Source organism: Equus asinus, chromosome 3, assembly GCF_041296235.1.
Source record: "Equus asinus isolate D_3611 breed Donkey chromosome 3, EquAss-T2T_v2, whole genome shotgun sequence".
Classification (NCBI taxonomy): Eukaryota; Metazoa; Chordata; class Mammalia; order Perissodactyla; family Equidae; genus Equus; species Equus asinus.
This window is the reverse complement of record NC_091792.1, coordinates 91,267,195-91,293,673: the sequence shown is the minus strand read 5'-3', so window position 1 is coordinate 91,293,673 and position 26,479 is coordinate 91,267,195. Positions and strand designations below refer to the sequence as shown.

Genomic DNA, 26,479 nt, shown 5'->3' with positions numbered 1-26,479 from the left:
AATATTTGAGTGTTAGTCTATGTTCCTCATCAGATTGAAAACCCCATGTACCAAATTCAATATGTAAATGCTCAGCTTCTAGTTCAATGCCTCTCATATGATAAATAATTAAGTATTTTGAAAAAATAAATTAATGCAGGCTAAATGCCTAAGACAAAGAGAAGAAATAATCAAAACAGACACGACTCAGCATGAAATGACCAAAATGACTAACATCAGAAGGTGAACACAATTCAGAATATGTAAGCAGAATCACTATGGGCCCGGATGACACAGAACCAATTGCAACAATGTGCATAATTTATATATTTACATTCTCTCTAAGCAGCCAATTTTCAAAACCCAAGAATAACTCTAAACTGAGACTTTGGCAATCTAAAATTATGTTTCTATCCTGAGCCTATGATCTAAAGCAAATTATTTCTTTCTGCTTCCTTCTCCCTTAAGGAGACAACATTTCTGCTGTGAAAATGAACAGTAACGATTAAAATTTAAACTTAAGGGGAAAATAGTTCAAAAAGTATTATTATTCTGTAGTATGAATGAAATGGAAGAATAAAAAACAACTCTGCCCAATGTCAGAACAACATCATAATAAAAAATAACAGTACAGAGTTTTTCTTATTGGTTATTCTAAAACCTATTCACTAGACCTATATACAGAAATACATGGAATTTCATTGGCAATAAAGTATGCAATTGAGAACATAGTCTTACTTTTAGTCTTCCTTGCTCATAGACAAGGATTAAATTTTAACACTCAAGAAAGATGAGGATGTGTGCAATTGACACTCTAATATTTTCCAGTGGCTGTGCATATTTTTATAACTCTTTAGTAAAAATTTAACTTAGCAATAGGTTTTAAGAGGCATAAAAATATTTATATCTTTTGAAGTAGTGAATCCACTTTTAGCAATATATTTTGTGGAAAAAATTCTAGCTAAGAAATAAAATTATGTTGAAAAATGTTTAACCAAATAGTATTTATAATATTGAATAATATAACACTGGAAAAATCTGAAATACAACATTATGAGAATGATCATTATTGTTATTATGAAGCCTGTACTAACACAGAATATGCTTTCAATGATACATTAAGGGAAAATGAAAATAAAAGAAATTAAAATCACTTATATCTTTCTCAACCACATCCACACATATGTAGGAAAGACACAAAAATACTAAGTGTGATTATATTAATAGAGGTAGAGAAGGGGGAGCTGGCTTTTTGCTTCTTTCCTCTATTGTCTTTTTTTTCAATTTTATTTGATTTTTATAGTCAAGGAAATTAAAACAAATCTTCAGTGGCTCCCCACTGTCTATTTAATAAGGTTTAAATTTATAAGTATCAAACTCCTATTCAAAGTCTTCCTCAGTTTACCTCCACTTTCCCCTTGCATCTTATCTTATACTCTCATCCCTTATATTATACACAGCCCTTAACAAGGTCCCTCTCAGAGGGACCAACCGTGGTGCTCATTCTAGTTTATTTAGTTAAATGAACAAATTTGTTCTTTCCAAACATTTTCTGGCTCACTCCCTCTGGGGAGTAATTTATTATAGTTAAAGCAATTTGATACTTTTAAGAGACATTAAATTTCCATAAAAAGACTATTTATAAAAGTAGTAGTCTATTTAATTTGGAAATAGTAATTAGATAAAGTCAATGGGGACCCTATACTAATAATTTTTTTTCTTTTGTAGACATAGATTAACTTAGTTTCTACTTACCATATGTCCCTTAAAATAGAAAGTTTAATTGCTTCAATAAATCAATTTAAAATCAAGTTATATTCCACATCTAGAATTTTGCTTCTTATTTAAAATTCATTCCACTAACATTTGAGATGTAAAGTAAACTTGAACATTCTCAATATTGGCCTGATGATATGAGATTTAACATGCAATCTTCCACAGCAATGGCTGCCTTGCAGGTAAGGTGTTAGATTCCCAGGATATTTCACTCAGGCCTAGTCAGCTTGTTACACTGAGAGTCTGATAGGCTGGCCTGATAGAGTCCTGCATTCCAAAAGCTGAGTTGACAAATAAAATGGTTTTCAGAATGGTTGATGAGAATAACAAGTTGTATGCAATCAGATGCCTTGATACACAAAACATGTCTAAGGTTGGTAACTGAGAAAAGCTGCTGTCATCTTGTAGAAAAATGCAGTCACTATAAACACGGTTCAGAGTTTTGCGCTTCAGACAGACTCTGAGTTATGGGTTAAGAAGTAAAATAAGGAACAGAGATAACTTTCACTAGGCCCTCCATGCTTACTCCACATTCCAGGCATAACACCAATTACTTAAGTACATCATCTTCAACTCTCGCAACTACTCTGCACAGGAGGCAGTATCACACAATACAGCAGAGAGGATTGCAGAAATGGGAGGCACTAGGAGGGTAAAGAGTTTCAGCTTTAGGGGGCCAGCCCTGAGGTGTAGTGGTTAAGTTTGGTGTGCTCTGCTTCTGCAGCCTGAGTTCATGGGTCCAGATCCCAGGCACAGACATACACCACTGTCAGCCATGCTGTGGCAGTGACCCACATACAAAATAGAGGAAGATTGGCACAGATGTTAGCTCAGGGCCAATCTTCCTCACAAAGAAATAAAAAGAAAGAAAAACAATTTGAGCTTTAGGATCCAATGTCTCTGGTTCCTACCTATACAACCTTGGGACAGTTAAGTAGTCTCTCTAAGCCTCCATTTTTTCATCTATAAAGACAGAAGGAAAATGCAGTAGAATCTTACTGCTGTTTACCAAATACTGGTAAAGTTCTTTCCAAGCACATCACAGTGTTGCATTTCCCGTCCCCACAATGGCCGGGTGGGGCAACGCGATTAGTCCTGGCCAATGAGTCACGAGCAGAAGTTGATGGGATTACTTCTGGGCCAGAGCATTTAACTGGGAAGGCAAGATCCTACAGCACCCTTTCTTGTTCCTCTGGCACAGTAACTGGCCACATTTGAGATGGGCTACTGTCAGAGGGTCTCTGAGTGACCAGCATAAGCAGAGCCCTCTTATGGATCTAAACTGGACAGGCAGCATGAGCAAGAAATAAAAGTTGTTTTAAGCCATTAAGATTCTGGGTTTGCTTATTACTGAAGTATAACCAAGGCTATCCTGACTGATAAAGATAATTTCTATCCTATAGTGTTGTGAGTATTTAATAAAGTAATATTAGAAATATTTTTCACAGTGTCTAGCATACGATAAATATTCAGTAAGTGACAACTATATTCTTATGTTATTACCTCTCTTTCATAAATTAGAATACTGAGATAGCAAAATATTCAGGACAGAGTTGCTTCTGTAAGACTGTAAAGTCAGAGATCTTTCCGTAAAGTCATCCTTCTCTGGTCATCTGACCCAGGAAAAAAAAACAACTCTCTAATAGTTATCTTTTTGTTCATATATTTGCCTTTTTTGTCATTGTTCTAAAACCCTCCCTCTGTTACAGAAACATAAATTTCCTCTTATTCTTTGTTTTCTGTTAGTTTGGTGTTTATATTGTTTAATAATAAATTTTGTCACACAGCAAGGCATTCTTTATGCAAGATTTAACAATCAACCTCTTCTAGAATTTGGCTGCAGCCTATCTTTCAGAATTCATCTTCTGCTTCCCTTCATAAACTTTCTACCCATGTTAGTCTGGTCTATAAACTCTGATTAAAATATAAGATGTTCGTTTTCTACTTGGAGTTTTTGCTTAGGTCATTCTCTTTCTTTTTTTTTAAAATGGATATGCATATGTTCCTTCTTTTTTTAAAGATTGGCCCTGAGCTAACATCTGTTGCCAATCTTTTCATCTCCTTAAAGCCCCCCACTACATAGTTGTATATTCTAGTTGTAGGTCCTTCTAGTTCTGCTGTGTGGGACGCCGCCTCAGCATGGCTTGATGAGTGGTGCTAGTTCCACGTCCAGGATCCAAACCAACGAAACTAGGCCACCAAAGTGAAGCACACGAACTTAACCACTCAGCCACGAGGTTGGACCCTGCTTATGTCATTCTAACTGAAATCTTTCCTCTGTCCAGTTTTCTAACTCTTTTTAAAACTTTGACTTAAATTCTATTTCTACTACAAAGCCAGCTCAAATTCCTACTTATTTGAAATATAATTTCACATGATTTCATACTTGTACTACTTGTACAAAGAGCCTTGTACTACTGCAGGGTCATAAAGCCTGGAAATTGCATTTCCCAGAATCCCTTGCCAGTAGGATTCTGGTTAATTTCTTCCAATGAGAAACTCCCATGGAATCTGGAAGGCAGAGGAGATGACCTACTTTGAGCACTGTAACTGACTCACAGAACTGACCAAAAATTAAATCAGAAGACAGTTAGGTTTTTCTGTTTTTGAGGGCATTTACTGTCAATACCTCTCAAACTAAAACAAACAAACCAACAAACCACCACCACTACCACAAAAAAAATCAGCCCAGAGTGAAAAAACGTTATTTGCTGTTCAAGAGTTAAAACCACCCCGGAGTCACCAAACTTTCAGGAACACGAGGTGAGCTGTCGTTTAAGGAGGACACACTCGCTATATCCACTTCAAGAAGAACAATGACAACGAGGGGATTCTAAAAGGTGAAGGCAGCGCCATAGAGAAAAGGGACGATGGAGTTCCTCACAGAAAGCAGAATCTAGGGCTAATCAAAGCACCTCCTCTACGTCCTATGCACGGGTATGTGTGTGCACTGGAGTGTCAACAAGGCTGTTTATTGCCCTGTTTGTAAAGGAGGTGGGTGGGTGTGGAGGGAGGGACAGGCAGTTTGTCTTATTTCATAGCTTCTCGGACCAAGAGGAACTGTGTCTAGATCTGATGGAGTATTGACCTATCACCCAGAAATTGTGGAGCTTGAGCTGGTGGTAATGACTGGTTCTTTGGATTTTCTTCCTTGTGGAAGGATTGTGTTTTCTGCGTTGTAAGAGAAATCAGAAAATCTATTTGGCAAACAGAAGGGCAGGCTGTGGCAACAACAAGGTTATGTATTCACCATTGCCTATTTCATTTTCCTCTTCCTGGGCACACGGGGAAACCACACTTCCCAGACCCCCACGAATGATCTGAGTTCTGGAATGTGAGTAGAGGGGACAAGCTTGCTTCCATGCTGAGGCGGTTAAGTGCCTGTAAACTTTGCACATGCCTTTCCTCTTCTTTTTCACTGCTGACACGAGAAGCCCCGTTTTGAGATGACACAGTTGAAAGACAGAAGCAGCCTGTGAGCTGAAGCACTGCTTGGAGGCTTGCTGCCTAGGAATCCCACCCCACCCGAATGAGACGGTGAGAGGAGGGAGAAACCAACTTTTTGAACAAAGCCAATGATATTATGGGGATGTTTGTACAGAAGTTAGTATTAATAACCTTGGTCCTAAGTGAAGAACTAGGCAAACCAGGGGAAACCGGAATAAAAGGTCAAGGAGATCTTCAGGGTTAGTAAACAATCATAGCAACCAGGCTAAGATTTGGTTGTTGGCAAAACAGAACAGCAAACCCAAAGGCAGATCTGAGATCGGAAAGTCAGTCTAGCACATGGGATGTTTTAATTTAGTTGCTGCACGTATGTCCGGTCTCCTGCTCAACCTAGTTCCTTGAGGTCAGAGACAGTGACATTTCACCTTTGCATTCCCAGCACCTGGCACAGGACAGAGGTGATGAAATGTCCAAAGCGAGCCTAAGCTTCGGGGTGTTTATCACAGCAAGGCAGATATGTAAGAGGAGATGATTCAGGCCAGGGACGGTCAGGGATCAGGTATCTAGACTCAGTCTTAGGAGGCTGGGCACTCAGGACCAGGGAGTCCAGGCAGGCTGTGCTCTGGATTCCATGCAGTGCTAACCTACATACTCTCACAGAGGTCCTGCTGTTCCCTGGGCTAGGGGTCAACTGCTTCCAGCATCTGCAAAGAGGCGAAGGATAAAGATAGCGGTTAAATGGGCCAAATGACTAAGATTAAGAGAATATGCAGGTACACCTAGATATACCATCAACTTCGTATTGTGTAAAATTACTACTTAACCCTGTATTATTTTCTATTTGACAGTACAGCTGTATGTTATAAAATATCACAGAACACAGGAAAATACTATCCAAATAATTGAACCTATCTGCCATTAATTCTAAAAGATTCCAAGAATTCTTCAAATAGATTAGTAGTGACTTAAGAAATGAAATAAAGAATATGCTTATAATAAAAGATTTAGTCATAGATATAACTCTAATGATAAATGAATAAAATTATTTACTTTTTAAAATCTTATGCCACTAAACATTGAAGAGTGATTTGCAAAGTAATCTCCCAATATAATGAAAGAGGCAAAAAAGAAACAGAATTTTATCATCCAGCACCTACAGAGGAGAATGCAAAAGGTGGAGCTTTTTCCATCTAGTGAAATAAACATACACTCATATACACAAACATATAGGGGCAGAAAAACTAGATGGAAAATTTTAGCAAGAAAAGCTCAAAAGAGACAAACCAGGAAAAGATACACATAAACCCCCAAATCTTAAATTCCTGATATAATTATGTATTTAATGGCTTTTGAATCCTTTCCAAAGGAAAAATGTACTAGATTTGACTAGACTTTTACAAGAGTAAATTCCCCATAACCAAAGACACACTGTTTTCATATAGCATAAGAGAAAAAATTGATTGGCTCATTCGTTCCTTCTTAAGTATTTATCAAGGGTTCACTATATGTCTAGCATTGTAAAATCATTCCCCCCCCCCAAAAAAAAAGAAAGGAAGGAAGAAGAAAATGACATGATCCTACAAAAGAGTTCTCTAATGTAATAAAGGACACTCAACACATCAAAAGAGGATTTTAGCAAACAGAGCAAATATAGGCAAAAGAAGTGATCACCGAGCTTCAGTATCACATCACACAAAAAATATATTTAAGATATGTCTATGAAGGAAATGCTGGCAGACGTTAGGAGATAAAGAAGGCCTACCATATGAATAACAGACACAGAGAAGAGAAGACAGAAAATATTAACAACCAGAGATCAATGAAACCGGAAAGACACAACAGAGAATCAGCAAAACTAAAAGCTGCTTCTTTGAAAAGACTAATAAAATAGATAAATCTCTGGTGAGCCTAATCCAAAGTGAAAAAAAGAGAAGGTCCTAAAAGATAATATTAGAAATTTTAAAAGTCTGTAACTACAAACAAAATAAAGATTTAAAAAAACGGGGGGAAATATTGAAATGTTTTATGCCGATAAATTTAATTAGTTAAAATAGACAATTTCCTAGGAAATATAACTTAAAGTTAATTCAGGAGAAATAGAAAACATAAATAGAACTATAGGCATTAAAGAAATTGAATCAGCAGTTAAAAATCTACTTACTAAAACAAATTTAAAAACAAACAAAACAAAATGAAAAACAAACCAATAAACCTCAGCAGAACTAGACACTTTTATGGGTGTGTTCTGCCAAATATGGAAGGAACTGATAATCCTCATTTTAAACTGTTTCAGAGATTAGAAAAGAGAGACTCTCCTCAACTCGTTTTATTAGGCTAGTATAACCTTTACACCAAAAGTAGATAAAACAAAACATATTTATAAATGTAGATTCAAAAGTACTGAACAAAATATCAGCTATCCAAATCTGACAAGGTATTTAAAAACACGTATCAAGGCCAAGCGCAAAACTGGTTTATTCCAATGATGCAGTGTTGGTTTAAGGTTAGAAAATCTATCAACATAACTTCCCACAATAAAAGAATAAAAGAGCAAAACCATGCAGTTATCTTAACAGATGCAGAAGAAAACATTTGCTAAAATTTAACGTTCACTCAAGACAAAAACTCTTAGCAAAGTATAAATATAAGGGAGCCTCCTAAAGCTTATCTACCAAACACCTGTAGCAAAAGCACATTTCTAATAAGTATATGTGTGAAAAAATACATATGAAAACATAGACACTAACTACTTTCATATGAAACCAAAGAAGCAATTAAATAGTTTATTTGTTCATGTTTGAGTCTTTATGAGGATCTGCTATGTGCCCGCCATTGTGAAAAAGAGAGAGAGAGAGAGAAAGAGAAAGGAAGGCAGAAAAGGAAGGAAGGGAGGAAGGAAAGAACGAAGGAAGGAAAGAAGGAAGGGGGAAGTCACGCTAATAGTAAAAGTCAGATGTAGAAACTTTCCCTTAAAATCAGGAAGCAAGTCAAAGAAACATGTTATTAGCACTTCATTTAACCTTATATTGGAAGTTCTAGAACACAATACAAGAAAAAAGAAATTAAATGATAAAAGGCTTGAAAAGGAATAAACGATGCTCATTATTTCCAGACGATGTGACTGTCTACGAGGGGAGTCAAAGAGAACTGATCAGCAAAATATTAGAACTAATAGAATTTGGCAAGGTTTCTAGATGTAAAGGCAACAATAAAAATCAGTTTGACACTAAATATCAGCAACAAAGTTTGAAGCCATAAAAAGTATTCCATTTATAATATCCAGAAAATGTGAGCTATCTAGGACATTTAAGAAGAAAACTATAATTTTTTTAAATCAAAAGACATTAAAGGGGTCTGGCCCTGTGGTGGAGTGGTTAAGTTCATGTGCTCTGCTTCAGTGGCCAAGGGTTTGCCGGTTTGGATCCTGGGCGCGGACTTAGGGACCACTTATGAAGCCATGCTATGGTGGCATCCCAGATAGAAGAATTAGAATGACCTACAACTAGGATATACAACTACGTACTGGGGCTTTGGGAAGGAAAAAAAAGAGGAAGATTGGCAACAGATGTTAGCTCTGGGCCAATCTTCCTCATCAAACACCCCCCCGCCCCACAAAAAGTATACTTTAAAAAAACAAAAACAAGCAAACAAAAACCAGCAAACAAAAACCAAAAAAGACATTAAAGAGTACCTGAGCAAACAGAGAGCTATACAATGGCCACAGATAGGATACCAATTCTCATGAAATTAATCTATCAATTCAATTTAAATTCTAACTAAAATTTCTCATGAAACTTGACAATATTCAACTGTAAAAGCAAAGAATCAAGAACAACCAAGATAATTTTCAAGAAGGAAAACAAAGTTGAAGGAACACGTCCTAACAGATATGACTAATGGAGACATTCTGGTAATGACATGAGATAAACAGATAAAGCAACAAACAACACAGTCCAGAAATAGACAGAAAAAATTTGATACGGAATAGAAATGATACTTCAAAATGGTAAAAAGATGAACTAGAAAGCTGAGTTGATTTTCATGCATAGAATTAGATTGCTGCTTTATGCTTTACACAGAATTTAATTTCAAATGGATTAAGATCTATGTATATGTAAAGCAAAATTGAAAACTTTTGGAAAACAATAAAAAAAGACTTTTAAAATGATGTCATGGTGGGTGAGGATTTCATAAACAAGATGTAGAAAAGCACAAGAACTAAAGACTGATAAGCCTGACCACATTAAAATAAAAAGCCTTTATATATTTTTACATTGTGACAAAGTATTTGGAACGTATATAATTGACAACAGCTAACAAACAAACTCTTACAAATCATTAAGACCAACAACCCAACAGTAACATTGGCAATGACAGGGGAAGCAGTACACAGACTAATGGTCACAGATACGGCCAAAGTTTAATAAACATGCAAACAGACACAGGAAAAGCTGCCCATATGTATTCATCGGGATAGATTACCTTATAGTGAAGGTACAAATTAACCCAGAAATCTTAGTAGCTTAAACAAATCTGAGATTTATTTCTCAGTCATGACATAGATCTGATGCAAGTTGGCAGGGGGCTCTGCTCCAGAAAACTCACTAAAGGACCATGCTCCACTGTCCAGTTGCCGTGCTGTAAGAAAGGGCTGAAGAGTCATGCACCAATGTTTGAATTCTCTGCCCTTGAAGTGACACTTGTCACTTCTGCTCACAGCCTATGGGCCAGAAGTAGTTGACTGGCCCCATGTAACTGCAATAGGGCTGGGAAACAGTGGGGAACACATGGATACTCAGTGAATAATAAATGTCTCTGTGACAACTAGAAATTAGAGAAATGCAAATTAAGGCAATAGCAAGAGGCATCTCACACTCATGTTGAGGGAAACAACAACAGCCAAAATTCTGATATTACCAAATATTGGTTAGGATGTGAAAAATGGAAACAATCATACACAGCTGTTGAGGATGTAAATTGGCACAACATCCTAAGAGAGCATTTTTAATGCCGGGACAAAGATGTACCTACTCATAACTCTTCTTCCACAGGTGCATAAAAGTGCCATGTGAAAATTCTTCATTTATAAATGGTTTGTAAAAGCAAAATATTGGAAATGATCTAAATATCAGAGACAATCTAAATGCTGGAAAAACCTAGAATAATGACTAAATAAACCGTGGTATATTCTTACTGAAAGCAAATATTGATAAAGCATATTAAAAGAAAAAAAGTTGCAGAAAGTAATGCACTGTATACTTTTTTATATAAAGTTTTAAAACCTACAAAGCTATAAACATTGTGTATCAATATATAGATATGTAGTTAGCCTATAATAACACTCATGGAAATGATAAATATTAATTCCAAAATAGTGTTATCTTGAAGGAGGAGAGATGGTATGTTAGAGTACATTAGCCGTAAAAGTATTCCTATCTGCTAATTCTCCTATAGGTAATAAAATCTAAGAAAATAATACTCTTCAACATTCAAAAGTTATTCTTTATTAACACTTACATAGGAGTCCTTTTTATATTAATGATAAATTAGAAACAGTCTCAAATGTTCAAACTGTCTAAATATATGACAACACATGAAATATGATCATTATTAGGTAGGATAATGTACATTAAGCAGTCAGTGCAGTGTCTGGCACTTGATCGATGTTAGTTATCGTCATCACTACTACTTCTACTACTACTACTATTACTTTTATTAAAAGCAAGCATGCAAACTAGAGGTTGACGCATGGAAACACATAGCGGAAATAATGTTAATTGGAAGAAGCAAAACACTAACTAGAATGTACCCTGTAATTAAAGCAACATAAAATAAATGCATGTCCTATTAACAATGATTTTAAAATAACTTGGGAACTTGGTAAAACAATGATTATTAAGTTACTCTATTAATTTATATTAAAATTAAATTATATTGCCATGAAATTTCCTCAAAACCCTACATTATTTTAAGTTTCTAGTTTACTTTGACAATACACATAGGCATTTTGAAAAACATTTAAGAAAATACAACTGTGACAATTAATCTCATTATTTTATTGAAGAAAATCTCCCTCACAAATCATTCACGGTCCCTGAAACGATTAACCTTTGAAAAAAAAGAATAATTTAGGAGTTGCTTCTACTATATAGTTGTTTACCTGATAACTGCATTCTTTATCACACATTTTATAGTTAATACGACTGTTTACTAAAGGAAACTACAAAAGCATAAGGAGAATCCAATGACTAACCAAAACTATTATGTGTTTGTAACTTTAATTTTTTCAGTATATTTTTACCCACTGATAAAAGTCAGAAAGAAAATAATCATTGATTTTATATTCATCCCAGCACTGAATGAATTTGATATTCATCCTCGTATAATGACCTGACCTTGAATTTTTTGCTGAGGTCAAGAACACAGCAACTGCAGTGGGAAGTCTAGAGCATACCTCAAAGGAAGACAGAAGAAAGATAGTTTTCTCCCCTCAGTTCACTGGATCCTCTTCAGAGTTTACACTGTGACCAATGAATATAGGTTGTAAAGCTGAATCAGAGTCATGGCACCTGCGTTTGGCAGAAAACGACTGTCTCCTCTCCTCCAGCCATGACTGTAGTAGGTTACCACGAGTTGTGTCTTTCAATGTTCTACACTTCTATAAAAATCTATTTAATGCTCTCTTATCATCCATTCTAATTATTTGTTTGCATATGTAGTCTACACAGTATTGGGCATAAAATGGTCATATGAGTATGTCCTTGAGCTAGCAGGGCTGATGACCATTGCTCATCCAGGAAGTGTCATGGCACTGTGTAATAGAGGTATCATTTCTTTTCAGCTTGGACTCAGATCAAGAACTGCTTTCCCACCTAAGGAAGAGAAATATAATCCTTCCCATTGCCTAAGAGCAGAGACAACAGCTGGCAGAGGGAACACAGATGGGGACAGATGGCTTAGACTAGAGAGACAGCTCCAGAGCCAATGGACATATGCCATCTCTGGATTACATCTCTAGCCATATAGAGGTCAGAAATACTTAGCTGTCCAAAGCAAATACAGCTGTAATTAGAGATGTCTGAGAAAGACAGCTATGGAGGCCAAATGGAGTAACGTTAATATCAAGGAGACACATCATTCTCATAACTCACTTAGTCACTCTAGAAAGGACACACTAACCATATTTTGAAGATGTTCTCAGCTTTAGCTTTCAAAGATCAACTGGAAGAAAAAAGATCTTAAGAGAAAATCTTGGTAAAAGAGTGCCTTATAATCTCTTGTAGCTCAGCCCTGTCTCATTTCTGGGGTTTGAAATTACAAATATTTTAATCACCCCTAAACTAAGCAGAGCCTAGTTTGCTCATATAAACTTAAACTTGCTCACGTAAGGCCACAAAGAAGCTAACGTTACAAACCAAGGCTTAACCAATGAAGTGATTTCTCTACTGAATTAGTTTGGTCACGAACCATACAGCAAGACTTACAGAGGATGATAAGTGCACATTAATTATTAATTCTGCAATGGCCTGAAATAGTCCAAATGGGATTAATTTAATAAGAGTAATAGAATTCCTTCAAACAATTTTTAGGAGAGGTTTCAAGATTATCTTTTATTTAGGAAGTGATTCTTTCAGGGTCTCTTCACCTAAAAGCAGTTACACCAACATAAATGAAGCTAATAAGTAAATGTTACCTAAAAATTTTCCTCAAATTCTACATTTTTTTCCATGCATTTGCTTGATAAATATATTTTTGACACTGAATATATAACTGCACAGTAAACAGAATTTCTTCTCTACATTTTAAATTACATAATTATATGTAAGTTTGCACACACAAATATTTCATTGAAGAAGATACAAAGACAGTTTGAATCTGGAGAAGAAAGCATGATAGATAATTAAAATAATTTTCCAAAAAAAAAATCAAGGTGGAATAAGTTTTATAAAGAAAGATGTTTTTATTTCTTTTTAAAATAAACTGTAGACTCTAACCACAAATAAGACACTAAGTAATGACTTAATATTTCACTTGATTTGCCTTTAAAAATAAAGCCACAATTATTTTTATAATAACTTGCAATTAAAATCAGACACTAGAATTCTTTTAAATTTTGCCTACAGTGGACTCAAAGTTTGGAGAACATTTTGTCTTAGAACTAGAAAAAAAAGTAGCTCTATAAATGTCATAGTGGCCAGTGAGGAATACTATACATTCCTAGTAAAAGGGAGAAGTTCTACTCAAAAGAGATTAAAGATCAGAAAGGGGTCCTAAAATTGATGCAACCATTTTCTGGTTGGACAAACAAATGATCAAATTCTCATGACATATTTTGGCTTAAAGGACTTTTTCTTTGCACTGACCAGAACAATTATGTGCATTTTGGATTTTTCTTAATAAGGAAAACAAAATTTTACACATTCAACCCTTTATTCTGCCACACGTATGACAGTTATTTTTTCTTATCAAAATTTACTTAAATACTTTCCACAGATCATGTGTTACTTCTATAATTATTAAAATCAATAAAGTGATTTCTATTTTGAAAAATAAAAATGATAGTTGGACATTTTATTTTACCCCTTGAAGTAACCTAGGAAATGTTTATGACACTTGGCTATTTCCCATGTTGTAGGCTGGAAACAATTCTGATTGAGCAGAAGTAAAATCGCTACTAAAAATATCACTGTCTGTTAAATAACAGGAGTAAACTGAGAATTTTTGGATGAACATAACCTGGGATTAAATGTACTAAATAATAAGTGCTTTTTATACCCCCAAGTCTGAAAAAGAAAAAAAAGGCTGAGAGAAATGCAAGCAACAGAGCACAGAAACACAACATAAAGAGTCTTGCTAATGTTTCACGTGGTAGCCTAGAGAGCAAACATCACTTACCCTGGTTTTTGGACATGGTTTCTGCATCTCTCTTTCTAAGTCTTTTGTTAGAAGCATGGGCAAGGAGTTCTGACAACTGGCCTCCTATAAAAGAAGTTAAAAGAAAGATTAGAGACTAAAGAGTATTACCCTAGCCAGAAATTACAATGTAGTGAAAAGCAATTTTTCAGAGCGACGAGGCATTTCTGGATCGACTTGCTCACAGCAGAAGCTAGTGAGATTGCAGCGAGGAGTCATAAACGTTTTTTCTTATTTGTCACATACAGCAGTGAAGTGATCCATAAGATGGTGCTGGAGTAGGTGTGGGACACACAGGACATATATATTCAAAGGTGACCATTAAAATTCTCATCGCCACTATCACGTTCCTTACACATCAGCAGACAGCTCACCTCTTCTCTGGAGAACTGAACAGTTAATTCTCCAAGATATCAACCACCAAACTTAGAGTTGCCAACTTTCCCCACAGTATTTGACAAATGAGTTCTGATTCTGTAAATATTTTATCTTAAATTCCTTCAGGTAGTTCAGCAAACTACTATTGAATAGTGATAGTTTCATACCAATATCCTAAGTGAGGAAAAACATCTGAGTTTCATTTCCAAAATTATCAAGCTTCTAAGTCCTTGGTTCACACCAAAAGAGTACATGCAAAAGTAATAGCAGAAATGACAAGGAGGCAGCTTATGTGGAGTTTGGATACATTTACTATTTACCTCTACATGATCAACAAAAACAATGACGTTATTTTTGAAAAAATAATGTAGGGTCTCACTTCTGAATAGCCATTAACTTGGATAAATTTTCCATGGATGATTCTACCTCTAAATTAAGATAGAACAAAAATACCTAAGAGGAAAATTACAGACAACAATAAAGCTAAGGAGAAAGTAAGTCAGGTTTATTTCATTTGCTCCATAACCTTCTCTTCTGCATTCTGTTTCATCCCCAGTGATGCCTACCATTCAGTCATCTAAGTCATGGCGGTTTTTTCCCGTTTACTTCAGGGTTAATTATAACGTTTTAAACAAAACCGCAGTCTACATTCTTTATAATATTACTAAAATTTGCTTCAATTCTATTCATTTATTTCTAAAAGGAACAGTATATTACCAGGATAAAATGTCACTAAAGAAAACAATACTACTTACTGCTAATAAATATTTACTGAATCTTAGGATGTATCAGGCACTGTGATAAACACTTTGCATTCATAACGCCATTTTGCCCCCAACAGTCCTACGAGTTAGGTACTATTATCATGATTCTCCCTTTAAGGATAACAGTGAAAGCTTACAAAAGTTAAGTAACTTGCTCAATGTCACAGAGGACTCAAACAAAGATGGTTCTGTATAACTTTAAAGTCTGAGCTCTTATCACCTTTATATACTACTACTCATTCAATATACTTGACACCGGAACCACTGGGTTCTAGAGCTATAGCATTTGAAAGCCAAAAGAGTTTTTTAAAGATCAACTGGCCTACGCCCCTTCTCCCCCCAATTTTACAGATGAGAAACTCGGATCCTGAGGTGATGTGCCCAAGATCATACAGCGAGTGGCAGAGCTGAGACCTATGCCTGGACCACAGGGCTGTCTGCGGCCCCTGTTCTCAGCCTTGTGCTAGGGAACAATACTGCCCGGCTCAGAGGGGATCCAGAGGCTCTTCCAAGCTGAGGCGTAGCTGCAGGGCTGCCAACACTCTCAGCTGCCTGTGGCCTCATGTACGGCCCTAAGGAAGGACCCAAGGGGACATTTCTGAAACCCCAAATAAGTGTGCATTCCAGTCCTACCCTTTCCCACCAGTCACAACACCTGCTGCTGGTAAGCTGCTTACTGGAAATAACGAGTGAACCCATTCCTGCTTCTGACTCACTGTGAGAGGGATAAACTATATCCAGCATGACATTTAGACGATCCAGGTGATTAACTGCATAATCCATTGCACAATTTAACTACACTTGGATAATATAATCATGCTTTATCCTTATACCCCATTTTTAAACTACTGGTATGTAAATGTTAGAAAGTGATGAGAAGAAAAAAGGCTGACCTTAAGGGAAGTTAACAGGAATAGCTGAACCTTTGTTTATAACTGTCTGTTTACAAATGCCTACAATTCCTTCTTCCTTATGCACAAACTCAGAGTGACAGAATTTCTTTATTACTCCTATTTTCTCTCCCTGTCCCTTTGAATTAATGACTATAAAGTGATAGCTTTTCCTTATAAGACTCTGAAAGAATTTCCTATAAACTTTTATCTGAAAATGCCACCTACATGAATTATGTTAATTTTTTATGACTTTAAATTCAAAGCACAGAGACAAAGTGAAGTTTAGTAGTCAGAGCACTGAACGAGGAGTCCAGAGATCTGGCTTCTCAGACTAGTTCTCTAACTAACCAGCTGTAGGAACTCGGGCAGGCATTTTGACCTCTTGGACCTCTCCCTCAGTTCAAAGATCTATAAAACCAAGGGACTGGATTAGATAAGCTCCAAGAATCTTGTCTAGTTCTTAAATTTCACGATTTTATGATTTTATGATTCTTCCAGGAAGAAGCCATATTTACTGATAAACAGATAAGCCACCACCTGTTCAGAGTTGCATTCCCAACGCCCCAGCAGAATGCTGCTGAATTCTGGCATGTGCCCATGCAGTGAGACGTGAGCCAGGGGGCTCCAGAACCACACGACACAGGGAACATTTCCTGCAGGGCCAGCGTTACTCAGATTTCTGGAGAAAAATTAAGTAATTCAACTTGTACCTCAAATAAGTAACTGGTAATAACTTAATGTATTCTTTCAAAACATATCTTATGGGATTAAGTGAGAATCAATTGATGAATGAATAAATAAAGTATGGTATAGCCACACAATAGGACAATATACAGCTATAAAAAGGTATGAAGTCCTAATACCTTCTGAAAGCACAGATTAACCTTGAAAACACTATGCCAAGGAAAAGAAACCAAACACAAAAGGACACATGGTGTGTGATTCCAGTTACACGAAACGTCCAAAATAGGCAAATAGTCACAAGAAGTAGTTGAGTGGTTGACACGGGCTGGGAGGAGTGGAGAATGGGGAGTGACTCCTAATGGCTCCAGTCTGTATGGGGTTTCTTTTTGGGGTGATAAAAATGTTCCAGAATTAGGTAATGGTAATAGTTGTACAACTTTGTGAATACACTAAAAACCAATAAATTGTATATCTAAACAAGTGAATTTTATGGTATGTACATTATCTCTAAATTTTTTAAAAAGCCATTTAAAGCAAGGCCCCACACTCTCAAGGCAAAGAGAAGAGACCTTTTGTGTTCGAACTCTTCCCTTAAAGGACTTCCTTGAAAAGGCTTGAAGGGGAATGTTTTGTGTTTAAAAGTATTAAACTTTACGTGGGCATAAGAATTCACTCAAATATTAACTGAACCCTATTACAGGTGGCATTCCAATGCTGGTCATTGGAGAATGAAATGCTGAACAAATTACACAAGAATCTATTATATGGAGTATATTCATACTTATTTTAAACTTTTGGTCTAGTTAAATGAGACTTTTGACTGAACTGATTGCTCACTCTAATGACTTTTGTGCAACAACCAATTGCTTAAACCAGTTGTGTCACTTTGGTATGCATGAAAACACCATTTTAAAAATACAATAGGGAAGAAAAAATACCTTGCTTATTGTGACTTTGTTACCTTTACTATTCAGCTACTAATGACATTAAAAAATAGAAAAGCACTGGCTGTTCCCTCAGCCTAGCACACTCCTTCCACTGTCATTCACAGGTTTGTCCCCTCAGTCCATCCGGTCATTGTTCAGTTTTACTAGAGAGCATTCCCTTCCTGGAACACCTTACCTCAATGGCCAATGCTCTCCCCTCCCACTTGACGCTCCCTCTCGACCCTTTTTATATATTTCTTCATAGCCCTCAGCCAATATCTGACTTTAATATTTATTGGTTTGAATGCTTTATTGCCCATCTCATCCTACCCTGTAAGAGACTTCATCCGTCTTGCTCACAAACATAGCCAAAGGGCCTAGAACAGTATTTTGCACATAGTAGGAGCCCCACTGGTGTAGCGGATGAGCAAACCAATGAATGAGTAATATCCCTTTTCTAACCTTTCCCAAGCCTCTGTACATTCTTCCTGCTTTTAATTCCCTCCTTAATCAGCTTACAGTTCATGATCCTTCATTCTTTAGCTAAGACCCTTAATTTCCTTCCTCCAGTCTTCAATCATTGAATTCATCTCACAAAAGTACAACCTTGGATGAATTCAGCTATATACTTTCTCTGTGCTGGGAATAGAGCAACTGAAAGTGGCTGGAAAAATATTATACAATTGGTTGACTGTTTCATGTTAAATTTATTACCATAAATCTTGAATGAACTCCCTCTAATTCACAGCAATCCTGCTATATTTCTTTAGTAACTAGACTTTCCACTCTCCCAGATGATATTCCATGCCTTCTGTCTTCTCAAACCTCTTTCCTTCCATACTCGCTTTATACTTCATTGGAAAAACAGAAGCATCAGAACAGAAACTCCTCATTGTCTTACGATCAGATTTACAAACCTAGCTGCAACCATCCATCCTCTCTGCCCTTCCCCCAGTTAACAATAAAAGATAAGACCCTAATCCTATCAAACAGCCATTCCTTCCAAATGCACCCTGGATTTTATCTCCTCACACCTTCCCGAGGACTTCACTCCTTCAACTACCCCCTCTCACCCCTTTTCCATCAGATCATTCCCATCAATTGCAAGCATGCTCTGTAATTATGTCTTTTTTGTTTTTAAAACAACACTTCCTTAACCTTACTTTTCCCACTAGCTATGGTCCCACTTTTTTGCTTTCCTTTACAGCAAAACAACTGTCTTCACTCAATATTTCTACTACTTCATCTTCAATGCCCCCAAATCTGTTTTGTTGTCACTTCTCCACATAAAGTGCTGAAAACAGTCACAGCTTGGTCTCCATCTTACTCGAGTTCTTAGTAACATCTGACTCAGGTGACTCCTTGTTCCTGAACTACTCTATTAGCTGCTACAGTGTCACTGGGAGGAGAAAAACACTGCCTACCTCTCTGCTGACCGAGTCCACATAGTCTCCTTGGCTGCTGCTTCTCTTCTACACAATAAAGTTACTTATCTATTGGTTATTGGTTTATTTTCTGTATCCTCTACTAAACAGAAATTCTACGAAGGCAAATAATTGGTCTCCTGTACTCACTACTATAAGTACAATGCCATAGAAAAATGCCTGGGATAGTAGGAGCTCAATAAATATTTGTTGAATAAATGAATGAATGAAGTTGGAGTAACTCAAGGGTTGATGCAGATAAGTCTTCTTTTCCCAAATGATACAATGATCTCATCACACTTCCACGGCTTTTAAATACAACCAATATACTAATGACTCCAAAGTTTCTATCAATATCTTTGACATTTCTCCTGAGCTACTTATATCTAACTGCCTTCTTGGAAATTCTACTTGGTTGTCTAATAGGCATCTAAAGTTAGTAGGTCCGAACCCGAGTTTTTAATTCATCAGCAAAAAAATTCTGTCAGTCCTTGAATTTCTTCCCCAGATTACCAGACAGCATCCAGTTGCTCAAGCCAATATCTCAGGTTATCTACTTTGATTCCTCCTTTTCCCAAACCTCCCAGCATCTGGTCCGGTCAGCATTTTCCAAAAGAAACAGAGATTCATTCACTTCTCTCCACATACGCAGCCACCCCAGTCATAATCATCATTGTTGACCTAAATTACTTCAATCATCCTGCCTCTACAAGCTTTGTATATGTAAATCACATGATGTCACTTCTCTACCAACATCCTATCATTATTCCTGGAGTAAAATCCAAACTCTTTACCATAAACTACACAGCCCTGCAGGATCCAGCTCTGGTCTACTTCTCTAACCTCATCTCCTACCATCTGCCCTCTTCCTTACTTTGCCTCAGGCACAAAGGCCTTCTTTTCTATGCTTCAAATACTCTCAAGTCTTTTCTTACCTTTTAAGCATTTGCCCTTCATACTCCCTCTCCCTGGAGCACCTTTCCACCATGTCTTCAGCATGGCTGGTGCATTTTATCCTTCACCTCCTATGTCACCTCCTTAGAGAGGCCTTCTTTAACAAGTCCATCTAAAGTAGCTCCCCCCGAGTATGCTCTTCTCTTATTAGCCTGCTTTATTTCAATCACAGTACTCATTCTAATTTGTAATTAAAAATTTCATTTATTTTATATTTATTTATTGTCCATCACCTCCAGTAGACTTTAAGGCTCATGAGGATAAGGATTAGATTAATGTATCCCCAGAATTCAGTAGGTATTTAATAAGTATTTGTTGAATGAATGCATAAAACAATGTCAACTCCTACACTTCCCTTCCCTCTGGTATGAATTGCAAACCATTAAACAAATGTGATGCATCTCCATGGTATTTGGAACCAGATAATAATACATACATTTTCTCATTACCTTGGTAATATAACGATGGGTGAAGGTAGGTGGAAAAGAAGCTGTTATCATGACAGGGAGGAGCTGTCAGAGAGCTACATTTGGTGTGCTGGGGTCAGACCTTCAACAGGTGATTTGGTTGAACTCCCGAGAGAGGATGACAGAGAGCAATGCTGATATGATCACAAGCTGAGGGAGCAATGCTGATATGATCACGAGCTGAGGGAGCAGCCCCCGCCTGAGGCCTCTCCCAGAAAAGAACATAGAGAACAGTGCCAGGTTGCACACAACCAGGATCCAACCAACGTTACTGGTGGCTTACAGACCGCTCTTGATAACAACATAAACTCTCCTCTGAAATTCATCTGCATCTATAAAATGAATTTTAATTTCACTGACTGTAAAAAAGAAAAAGGATTTTTTTAAAAAAAAACTCAAAAGCAATATGATGTTATCTTTACATAAATGAAGAGAATAAACTGAATTAAAAGATACCACTTAAGAGATCTTCACTACATATACTTTTGGGAAGAAATGTGTAATTCTCAGCCTTGGACCAGGGAAATAGAAACGGAGGAGGTAAGAAGTAGTCAAATTCTGGACTTGTTATACTTACTTTATAAACTGCAACTATAATATTCAAAGGTATAACCTTAATTGTCGTTAAGTGTATTAAAATTCCCTTTGCAGAGAACGGCCACCAGTCACTTCCGCATAGAGAAAAAAACGAATGAGAACGAAATGTAGTAAGGGATGGTTAAATTAAATCAAAGATTTTAAGCATCATTAAACATTAGAATTTGGACTGTTGATCTTAATATTACAACCCAATGTAGTTTTCTCTTCCTTCAGCTCCTCTGTTACCTCATTGGAGAGGCCTTTTGTAACAATCTCATCAAAAACAGCTTTCCCCAGTTACTCTCAACTTGCTTATTTTTGTCGCAGTATTTACCGGTTTAAGATTGGTTTAGGCGTCCATATGCTGCTCGAGGACTTCACATCTATTCTTAATGCAGGTATACCTCATTTTACTGCGTTTCACTTTACTGCACTTCGCAGATATTGTGTTTTTTTTAGAAATTGAAGGTTTGCGGCAACCCTGCCTCGAGCAAGTCTATTGGCGCCATTTTTCCAATAGCATTTGCCCACTTTGTGTCTCTGTGTCACATTTTGGTAATTCTTGCAATACGTAAAACTTTTTCATTATTATTCTATTTGCTATGGTGATCTGTGATCAGTGATCTTTGATGTTACTATTGTAATTGCTTTGGGAATCCACAAACTGTACCGATATAAGACAGTGAACTTAATCAATAAATGTCGTGCGTGTTCTGACTGTCCGGCCATTTCTCCCGTCTCTCTCCCTCTTCTCAGGCTTCTCTATTCCCCGAGACACAACAGTATTGAAATTAGGCTCATTAACAACCCTACAATGACCTCTAAATGTTCAAGTGAAAGGAAGACTGACATGTCTCTCACTTTAAATCAAAAGCTAGAAATGATTAAGCTTACTGAGGAAGGCATGTGGAAAGCTGAGACAGGCCAAAACTAGGCCTCCTGTGCCAGTTAGCCAAGTTGTGACTGCAAAGGAAAAGTTCTTGAAGGAAATTAAAAGTGCTATTCCAGTGAACACACGTCTGATAAGAAAGTGAAGCAGCCTATTGCTGATATGGAGAAAGTTTTAGTGGTCTGGATAGAAGATCAAACGAGCCACAACATTCCCTTAAGCCAAAGGCTAATCCAGAGCAAGGCCCTCACTCTCTTCAATTCTGTGAAGGCTGAGAGAGGGGAGGAAGCTGCAGAAAAGTTTGAAGGTAACAGAGGTTGGTTCATGGGGTTTAGGGAAAGAAGCCATCTCCATAATACAGAAGTGCAAAGTTAAGCAGCAAGTGCTGATGTAGAAGCTGCAGCAAGTTCTCCAGAGGACGTAGCTAAGACGATTAATGAAGGTGGTGACACTAAACAACAGATTTTCAATGTAGATGAAACAGCCTTATTTTGAAAGAAGATGCCATGTAGGACTTTCATAGCTAGAGAGGAGAAGTCAATGCCTGGCTTCAAAGGACAGGCTGACTCTCTTGTTAGGGGCTAATGCAGCTGGTGACTTTAAGTTGAAGCCAATGCTCATTTACCATTTCAGAAATCCTAGGGTCCTTAAGAATCATGCTAAATCTCCTCTACCTGTGCTCTATAAATGGAACAACAAAGGCTGGATGACAGCACATCTGCTTACAACATGGTTTACTGAATATTTTAAGTCCACTGTTGAGACCTACCACTCAGGAAAAAGACGCCTTTCAAAATATTACTGATCACTGACAATGCACCCGGCCACCCAAGAGCTCTGATGGAGATGGACAATGGGATCAATGTTGTTGTCACGGCTGCTAACACAGCATCCATTCTGCAGCCCATGGATCAAGGAGTAAGTTCAACTTTCAAGTCTTATTATTTAAGAACCACATTTTGTAAGGCTATAGCTGCCATAGATAGTGATTCCTCTGATGGATCTGGGCAAAGTAAGTTGAAAACCATCTGGAAATGATTCACTGTTCTAGATGCCACTAAGAATATTTGTGATTCATGGGAAGAAGTCAAAATATCAACATTAACAGGAATTTGGAAGAAGTTGATTCAAACCCTCATGAATGACTTTGAGGGGTTCAAGATTTCAGTGGAGGAAATAACTGAAGATGTGGTGGAAATAGCAAGAGAACTAGAATTAGAAGTGGAGCCTGAAGATATGACTGAATTGCTGCAATCTCATGATAAAACATGAATGGAAGAGGAGTCGCTTCTCATCGATGAGTAAAGAAAGTGGTTTCTTGAGACAGAATCTACTCCTGATGAAGATGCTATGAAGACTGTTGAAATGACCACAAGGAACTTAGAATATTACATAAACTTAGTTGATAAAGCAGTGGCAGAGTTGGAGAAGATCAACCCCAATTTTGAAAGAAGTTCTACTGTGGGTACAATGCTATCAAACAGTATCACATGCTACAGAGAAATCGTTCCTGGAGGGAAGAGTTGATCAATAGGGCAAACTTCACCACTGTCTTATTTTAAGAAATTGGCACAGCCACCCCAACCTTCAGGAACCACCACCCTGATCAGTCAGCAGCCATTAACATCCAGGCAAAACCCTCCAGCAGCAAAAAGATTATGACTCGCTGAAGGCTCAGATGATGGTTAGCATCTTTTTAGCAGTAAAGTATTTTTAAATTAAGGTATATACATTTTTTAGACATAACGCTATTGCACATTTAATAGAGTACAGTATAGCATAAACATAACTTTTCTATGCACTGGGAAACCAAAGAATTCCTGTATGGAACTCACTTTATGTTGCCATTCGCTTTATTGCGGTGGTCTGGAACTGAATCCACAATATCTCTGAGGTATGCCTCTATCTGTGCTGTTCTTTGATAATCTAGCCCAGCATGCTTCCTTGTTTCACAGTCTTGACTCGGAGAAGCTCTACTTTTTATTTAATTGCACGGGATTTGAATAGTGATCTACTGTCATAAGCAAGCCAGTAAGTGCCAGTCTCGGGGCCTTTTACTCGCTGTTCCATCTGCCTCGAATGCTCATTCTCCAGATGTTTATATGCCTGCTCCGCCGCATCATTTTGATCTCCACTCAAATGCTCCCCCAGAGAGGCCTCCCTCATTTCTCTATATAAGATAGTGCCCTTGATTACTCCCCTTTCTCTTCTCATATACCACTAATCTCAAGTTCTTAATTACCTTCACAGAATCCATCATCAAATGGCATTTTAATTGCCTTAATTGTTTATAGTCTCTTTCCCCCTATTAAAAAGGCAAACTCCATGAGAACAGAGATTGTTTTTTTATTCACTGCTGTTTCTTCAGCTCATACAACACTACCTGCTGCATAGTATGCATTCAATAAATGCTTGTTGAATGACTGAATAGACTGATGATACAAAACCAACTTCTTCTGACTCTTCTCTCCTGCTTCAGTTTATCCTACACATGGATGTCAAATTACATTTTCTAATTTATGACTCTAATACAAGTCGCTCCTTTCCGGAAAAGTTTTAATTGCTTCTGCCTACCAGATCAAATGTAAACCCTTGTTCCTGCCATCCAACCCCTGCAATGCATCCTCCTTGTCTTACTTATTCCACATGTACATTATAACCTGTAGCTTGTGCTAATTAGTTATATGCTTGTCTCATTCCCCATCCTTGACCCTAAAAACATTAAGTTTTTCATTGTTTTCTGTCTATTTATAACACCAAAGTGAACAACTAATGTTTTTCATGCGTAGCATCCATTCTCCCTTCTATGGTGAAAGACTTAGTTAGGAAACTATCCTTTTCCTGGCTACAGTGTTTCAATCAAAGTGTGCCTCTGACCAACACTTGGGCATGCACACTTCCAGTATCAGCTATTCACTCCCCGTCACACCAGGAATGCAAAGACTCAAGAACCGAGAACAGGTGAAGCCAATTTATCCCAATGGCAGCTCTTTGAACAGACCGTCCCACTCTCACACTGCAGGCTGCCCAGAATCCTGCAGCTGCCGAGGTTAATGTCCTTTGGGAAGTCAGGTCACCAGCTCTGCTTTTTTATTTTCCAGCTCTACTGAGGCATAATTGACAAACAAAAAAAAATGCACATATTTAAAGCGTACAATTTGATGTTCTGACATACATATTCACTGTGAAATATCATCAAATAAAGTGAATTAACATATCAATCACCTCATAATTACTTTTTCCTTTTTTTGTGTGGTGAGAACACTTAAGATGTAAGCTCTTAGAAAATTCCAAGTATACTTTTTTTTTGGTGAGGAAGATTGGCCCGTAGCTGACATCTTTAGCCAATCTTCCTCCTTTTGCTTGAGGAAGAGTGGCCCTGAACTAACATCTGTGCCAAATTTCCTCTATTTTCTATGTGGGACATGGCCACAGCATGGCTTGATGAGTGGTACGTAGGTCTGTGGCTGGGATCTGAACCTGCGAATGCAGGGCCACCAAAGCAGAGCATGTGAACTTAACAACTAAGTCACCAGGTCAGCCCCAATATACAAAACATATTTTTAAGTATAGTCATACTGCTGTACATTAGATCTCTAGAACTTATTTATCTTGCAAAACTGAAACTTTGCACCACTTGTGCAACATCTCCTCATTTCACCCTCTGCCAGAACCTGTCAACTACTGATCTACTCTCTGCATCCATGAGTTCAACTTTTTCAGATTCCACGTATAAGTGAGATCATGCAGTATCTGTCTTTCCATGTCTGGATTATTCCACTTAGCATAATGTCCTCCAGGTTCACCTATGTTGCTACAAATGACAAGACTTCCTTCTTTTTTACGGCTGAATAATATTCCATTGTATGTATGTATGTGTGTATACATATATACACATTGCATGTATGTATATAAATACATATGTATACATAAATATACATATGTATATAAATATACATACATACATACCTACACACACACACCATATTTTCTTTATCCATTAATCTGTCAAACATTCAGGTTGTTTCCCTATCTTGGCTGTTGTGAATAACACTGCAATGAACACAGGAGTGTAGATATCTCTTAGAGACCTGACTTCACTTCTTTTGCATATATACCCAGAAGTGGGATTGCTGGATCATATAGTAGTTTGTCTTTTTGTTTATTTACTTTTGCTGAGAAGATTCACCCTAAGGTAACATCTGTGCCAATCTTCCTCTATTTTTTAGTAAGTGGGCCACACGGCATGGCTGCTAACAGTGTAGGTCTACGCTGGGGAACCAAACCTGGGCCACTGAAGCAGAGTGCGAACTTAACCACTAGGCCACCGGTGCTGGCCCTCTGTTTATTTTTTGAGCAACCTCCACCCTGTTTTTGATAACGGTTGAACCAATTTACATTTCCAC

General features: G+C 37.3%; 1 protein-coding gene across 10 annotated transcripts in view; it reads right to left on the bottom strand.

Annotated features, from left to right (window-relative positions):
• FAM13A (family with sequence similarity 13 member A) overlaps positions 1-26,479 on the bottom strand; it is a 313,429-nt gene that overhangs the window by 152,195 nt on the left and 134,755 nt on the right. For all 10 annotated transcript variants that reach the window (XM_070505399.1, XM_070505400.1, XM_070505393.1 and 7 more), the window contains one exon: positions 14,098-14,181. In XM_070505399.1, coding sequence (XP_070361500.1) covers positions 14,098-14,181 — 84 coding nt within the window. The remainder of the gene's footprint in view (positions 1-14,097; positions 14,182-26,479) is intronic.